We start from the raw sequence: 6,819 nt of genomic DNA on the forward strand, positions 1-6,819 counted from the left end.
GAGCCCAACGTCATGACTGCGAATTGGGCAAGCTACGGTTAACTACTACCAGGGATTCTAGTAGTACAATTCAATTCAATTCAACTCAGTTTATTTCTATAGCGCCAATTCACAACAGATGTCATCTCAAGGAACTTTTCAGTTTAACCTGATCATCCAGTCAAATTGATTCAGAGTTTTCTATCTAAGGAAAACCAGCTGATTGCATCGACTCATTGACTCTTCAGCAATCCCTCACACTAAGCATGCTTGTAGTGACAGTGGAGAGGAAAAACTCCCTTTGAACAGGAAGAAACCTCCAGCAGAACCAGGCTCAGTGTGAGCAGCCATCTGCTGAGGCCGACTGGATGCATTTGTAGTAGAAAGACTTTTTAATGTTTGTAGTAAAAACTGCAAGTACCAGAATATACAATCTAAGATTATTCATCTGCAGGTTTTAACATTTCTAATTAATTTGGGAACAGTGGAATCTGCTTATAATGGTCATGTTGGTCCAGAGCCAATTTGAACACTATAAGTGGTTGATTACTAAAACCAAATTTACTGTTATTTCACTTGTTTTTATGCAGAATATCATCCAAATGTCATTTGTGAGGTTTTCGAATGAGAAAAATGAAATGAAAGGGATAGCTTTCACATTTACTGAATTGTATCACAGCTCCATGCAACTTTAATTACAGTATACTGCGCTGTGCGCAGACATAGCTCTGGTAGCCTACGTAACTAATGTGCTGTACGTCGGCTCTACTGTGCCGCCAGTGCATTTTTTTTAACAAGTCTGAAAATAAAGTTTGAAACAAATGCTTAATCACAGCACAGTACCGCACAGCGTGCAGCCATAACTCTGACAGCCCACAGTAGGTTTATGTAACTTATTCTGTATGTAGGCTCTGCGGCGCCGCCGGTGCATTTTTTTTAACAGGTCTGAAGTTTGAAGCAAACGGTTTTAATGAAACAACAACATAGAAGCTAACTCCATAGGCTACAGAAAATTAAAGCTAGCCTACGTCTGTTTTGTGTTGCGGCTCTGCTGCACAGCAGGTTCCCTGGATCAGAGTGTCCAACACCGAGTTAATTTCTTTTTCAAAATGATGTAAAAGGTCAAAGTTTTTGAAACCAACATGCATGAGACCAGTATTTAAAATGCAAACTGCATTCATCATCTCAGCTCTGGAAGAGACAACAGTCTCCTATTCTTCATCCTCCTCCTTTCTGAGCGCAGCACTGGTAACCGCACCAAAGCGCTCTTGTACCTCCGAACTAGCTAAACAGAAGCAGACGCCCAGAAAGGAATCATGGGAGTAAAAAAATAAAATAACTAGGCTACACATAATTTTAAAATTATTTTTGCACGTTTCAATTCATAAAATGGGCAAAAAAGAACACTATAAGCAGATTTCTTAATTACTATAAAATAATTATTAAAACAGCATTTGTATAGAAATAGTTTTGTCTCAAGCCTTTTGATCTATATAAACGGTTGATTATTATATCCATGACCACTATAAGCGGATTCCAGTGTATTTATAAACTGTTTCTCCATAGTTCATAGAAAATGTTTATGGTTAGGGTTAGTGTTCCAGATTAGTTACTCTGTGTTTCCCCGGTTACTAAGCAATAGTCCTGTAATCAGGCTGGGCTGGTAATGCCCCAGTATTGGTATTGGTAACTAACCATTAGTTCAAGATAAGTTGTCTAGACGCTCTCTAGTAGTTAATCCAATTTTGCTTAGCTTACAGTAAAGGGTTAAGTGTCACTTTTAAGTGTCCATTTAAAACCTATTTCCCCCTGTGAAACTCAAACCCTAGAACCCCTCCTATTTTATTGATCTATCAAAGTAGTTTTGTATGTTGGATCCAATGTAAACACATTTTTGTTTTTGCTATGAAGTACAATGATATTCTATTAAGCATTTTTAATAGGATGAGCTGTAACAAAATAATGTCCTTTTAGGATATGTTACTATTCTGTCTCCCTTTTCTGCTGCCGGTGGACCAAACTCACCTTCCTTTTGGCTTCCTGCTGCTGCAGACAGATTTTGCTGGGATAGAAGGCTCTGATTATACAGGTTGGGCAGTGCAGCAGTTGCATACTGCTGAATGCCAGAGTATGCTTGGCTCAGTGCTTCCATTGTAGTACCTGAGCCATGCGACAAACCACCAGAGGAAAGACCGCCATTTATTGTTGCCATGCCTGTATCAGTTCATAAAAACAAAGAGACGGTAACTCTTTTATCCTAAAGTTGTGATTCTCATTAAATGTCATTTAATCATCAATCAGAGGGTAAAAGTATCATCAATGACAGTATTTTATTAATCAACAAGTTTTTTAATAAAACAGAATTCAAACTGAAACATGTAATAAGAATAAAGACTGAAATACACCTGTTATAAACATAACCTGCTCAAGATGTTAACTGCTACCTTAACAAAGCTCCTCAAAGGATAGCTGACTGTGCTCACATGGTTAAATAAGAGCCGTTATGGGTAAAAGAGCTGCCATTTAAGTTTTCCTTCATTTTAGTTTTTCTTTATTATGTTTTTAAGCAAATTCTCGAAGCAATTTACCATTTTATTTTGTCTGTGCTTGATGTGATTTTAAGTGTTTCCTAAAAGTGAAAATGGGTGTTGGTTGAGCATGGTCCATTCAGACAGGCTGTAATTTTGGGGTCCTAGTTGGTGTGGGAAGTCAGGCCATGTTACTTCAATAGGGTTCACCAATGATTAATTCAATCAAATTCAGCTTATTAAGTGCAGGGAGGGAGGCAGAGGTGTCTTTAATGCAACGACTATACCCCCCCATCCCCACAGGATGCATGGATCATTACCTTGTCTACCCGCTCCCCAACTACATACCAGTGGTGAGAAGAACAATACTGCAGAAGACGTCCATGAGAGTTTGGTTAGATGAGGATACTGAAAAACTGAGAGACTGTTTCAGAACCACAGACTGGAGCATATTCCAAGACCATCTCACCCCCTCTGTCATGCCTCTCTCCCCCCTCACAGTTACCGGTACTTCGATGCAGGTGAGAGGCCAGCTGAAGAGACTGAAACAGAGGGAAGCCTCGGACCGGTCGGGATTCCTTAAAGGCTTCTCAGGAACTGCTGATAAGCTCTGCTAGCTCCTCAGCTATATCTACAACCTGAGCCTCAACCTGGGGGTGGTCCCCACTCTCTGGAAAACCTCCTGTGTAGAACAGGATTCCCAAAACCGCACACGCCAAAGAACCGGCCCACTTTAGACCAGTAACCCTGACCCTCCACCTGATGAAGACCATGGAGCGCCTCATCCCAGCCAAACTGTGCACCGTGATGAGCCCCTTCCTGGACCCGCTGCAGTTTGCTTGTTGACCTGACATTGCAGTGGAGGATGCTATCAGCTACCTACTTCTGCGGGTGCTCATCCTCCTGAAGACCACCGGGAGCGCAGCAAAATTCATGTTCTTTGACTTTTCCGGCTTTTTCAACATTATGAGACCACAGTTGCTGAGGGGGAAGCTGGAGGACGCTGGAGTGGACAGACATCTGGCTGTCTGGACCATCAACTACCTCACTGAACGCCCTTAGTACGTGCGGCTGCATGGCTGTCAGTCAGAGCTCTGCAGTACCAGGGCCCGTTCTGTCTCCATTTCTCTTTACCCTTTAAACCTCAGGCTTCATCTCCAACACACATAGCTGCCATCTCAAGGAGTTGTCCGATGACTCGGGAATTGTAGGCTGTGATTCTGAGGGGGTGGAGCTGGAGTATTGATCGGTCATGAACTTCGTGAACTGGTGTGAGAAGAACCACCTGTGTCTGAACACCAGTAAGACCAAGGAGATAGGGATGGACTTCAGGAGAAGATCCCCCCACCCCTGGAAAGACTCACTGGTCACAAGTTGTCATATGTTGCTGCAGCTTTGAAGATGTTCCAGTCAGAGCATTCAAAACAGTCTTGGAGTTTCTCCATGGCGCCCTCAGACCACACTCTGACCTATCTAACTGTTGGTTTAGCCCTGATCAGCTGGGGCTTATATGCAGGAATTAGCATGACAGACGGATGAGCTCCCTGCCCCCACATCTGGTGGGGGCAGGGAGCTGCTCTGAATGCATCTTTAGTGTTAGATTAAACTATATCTAGAGTGTTTTGCTGCAAAGTCTACATTTAGGTAAAAATCAGGGAGAACAGTGTTCAAGTTAGCCTGGTAACCTGTATTTTGTTTCCCCGGATTTAGTGAATTAATTTCAAAAGTATGATCGTTACGTTCTTATATGTTTTATTTAAAAAGCAGAACAACACATATTCATTGTATTGGTGACTGTAGCAGGTTTTAAGAGTAGTGAGCTAACTGTAGTTTGTTTGCATCTGTGTATTAAAAAATTAAGGCTGCTTAATACCCCCCTCAGTTCTATTAAGCTTAACCCCCCTTTATCACCTGTAGAGAAAAGTCTCTGGAGCCTCAAATTATGTTACCTGTGCTGGTTAGTGCACTTAATGGACTACCAGATGTTGCCATGGAGCTGGAAGAAGAAGATGAACCCTGAGTGGCTGTTGCTGCAGCAGCTAAAGCTGCCAGATTCTGCATGGTATTCAGACCTGGCAAATATATGCACAGTCAAATTCAAGACCAGAACGTTAACGTGCTGCATTAACAGCAAACGCTTATGGGCAATAAACAAAGACATAAAGATATATTTATAGATATATTTATAGATATGTACGTGTGTTGGGGTGTATGTGTGTGTGTGTAGCTGAAACTTACCTGAAACTTGGTGTAGATTGCTGAGTGTAGCCCCTGTCAAGGTGGACTGCTGCAACATCTGCAAGTACAACTGAGACGACATCAAAATCAAAATTAATTTTCTGGTTTTCACCAAACTAATTTTGCTCCCTTTTGAACAATCACACAAAAAAAAGGTCATAAAAGAGCACCACTCACTGCAAGGAACTGTGGCCCAAGATTGTGGAAACCAGATAGATTTCCCAACATGGAAGCAGCACTAAGTTGCTGCATCTGCTGCTGCAGCTGTTGAGCTAGGCGTTTCTGCTCCTTGTCTTTCTGAGTATCCGCAAATTTCACCACAATGGGTGATGAACAGCCCTTAATACAAAAAACAAAGACTGTTAAAGATATACTGAAATCCATCCAATTCTATTTTAAAATGGGAACTAACTGGAAATGTTTGTCTTTCTTTATCATGAATCAACTTTTTAAAAAACAGTAGAAACATTTGAATTATGTAGTTAACTTTAAAATAATGGAAGACCAAAGTTTGTCCTAAGCTCACATCACCTCCAGTGTTTGTGACTGATGCATTGACTTGATAGCAGACTGTGCCATCTGTCGACTTGTAAATGTTACAAATGCACATCCTGAAAGACAGAATTGTAATGTGTCATAATGTTTTAGCATGCTTAATGTCTTTAATAATATTTTAAAATATAGAAATTCTAATCATTTATTATTTCAATGTGAATATTCACTCAAAATTCAGATTTAAAAAAAGTAAATATGTAGCTCTATTGACATGTACAGTGAACTGAGGGCAAACATATTCTCTCCCATGTATTCTCCTCCGTCTTTGTGTCAGAGCATCCATCCACCCAATCATCTTCTCCCGCTTATTCCGTCAGGGTCGGTGCCTACCTCCAGCAGTGTATGGGTGAGGGGGGGGGGGGACCATGCATACGCGCACTCTTACCTAAGGACGATTTGGAGAAGCCGATTAACCTAACATTCATGTTTTTGACTGTAGGAAGAAGCCAGAGTACCAGGAGAGAACCCACACATGCCAGTTGCTTTTTTTGTAAACTTGCTGATGGCGTTTTTTTCTGCCCATGCTGATTTTAATTGACGTTCCCAAATTGGTTCTGCTTGGCCCCTCTGCAGCATGACCTGTGCCCCTTTTGCCTGCGTAGTTGCAGCGTTGTTCCTGGGCAGTGCAGCTGACCTGGCTGTTCTCAATGGAACAACCTGATTAATGAACAGACTCTAATCAGCAGAATTACCTGCCCCCTGGCCGGGCAGTGGGCCATAATCGTTTTGCCAAAGACATGATGCTGGCAGTTGGGAAAACGTCCCAGCGTTCGTAGGAAGGACTGTCCACTTAGGAGGATGGATGGATCTCAGATGTTCCATTATTTGGAGGAGTATATTAGGAAACCCTGTGACTGCTGGTCAGATACTCTGGGTTGTTTTAGCCCAATGTCTGATGGCACAGCCCTCACTGCAACGCAGGAGGCCCCAAAGTTGGAGTTAGAGGGATTGAATACCTACCTGAAGGATATACCCTGTTCAGAATCAGAATCACAATCAAACATACTTTAATAATCCCAGAGATAAATTACACTGTTGCATGCTGACAACCAAAGGGGTTACCTGCTTCTGACTATCATATTGTGTCAGCTCACTGGAGGTTTTTCCACTTTTTTTTCCAGGGACAAGCTTAGACTTTGACAACTTTTAATGTCATTTTTAACATGTACAGTTTATACAAAACCAAATGTTGTTTTGCACAGCTTTCAGAACATATCAATTTCTTAAAGTGCAACAGTGATTAGATGTAAACAGTATAGGAGAAAAAAATCATGGTGCAAAAGAATGCATTGATATGGAAGTTTAGAGCATTGATATCTATGGTGCAAATATGCAGTATGTTGGTCTCATGTTATCAGTGTGATGCAGAGTCTGTGACATGATTTAGAGTTTATCCAACAGTACATCAGTGTGATGGCGGTGGGGAAGAAGCTGCTGCAGAATCTGCTGGTCCTGCATTGAATGCTGTGAAGCCTCTTCCCAGAGAGCAGCAGGGAGAACAGTCCATGGTGGGGGGGTG

The 6,819-nt window shown here is 41.9% G+C and overlaps 1 protein-coding gene across 1 annotated transcript in view; it reads right to left on the reverse strand.

Annotated features, from left to right (window-relative positions):
- Positions 1-6,819, reverse strand: part of LOC107096215 (CUGBP Elav-like family member 1) — a 68,004-nt gene that overhangs the window by 11,643 nt on the left and 49,542 nt on the right. Inside the window, exons 6-10 of the mRNA XM_015392785.1 lie at positions 5,277-5,356; positions 4,923-5,084; positions 4,746-4,815; positions 4,457-4,579; positions 2,005-2,193 (exon numbers count right to left, since the gene is read on the reverse strand). Coding sequence (XP_015248271.1) covers positions 2,005-2,193; positions 4,457-4,579; positions 4,746-4,815; positions 4,923-5,084; positions 5,277-5,356 — 624 coding nt within the window. The remainder of the gene's footprint in view (positions 1-2,004; positions 2,194-4,456; positions 4,580-4,745; positions 4,816-4,922; positions 5,085-5,276; positions 5,357-6,819) is intronic.

This window comes from Cyprinodon variegatus, unplaced genomic scaffold (assembly GCF_000732505.1).
Source record: "Cyprinodon variegatus isolate N-32 unplaced genomic scaffold, C_variegatus-1.0 Scaffold606, whole genome shotgun sequence".
Lineage (NCBI taxonomy): Eukaryota > Metazoa > Chordata > Actinopteri > Cyprinodontiformes > Cyprinodontidae > Cyprinodon > Cyprinodon variegatus.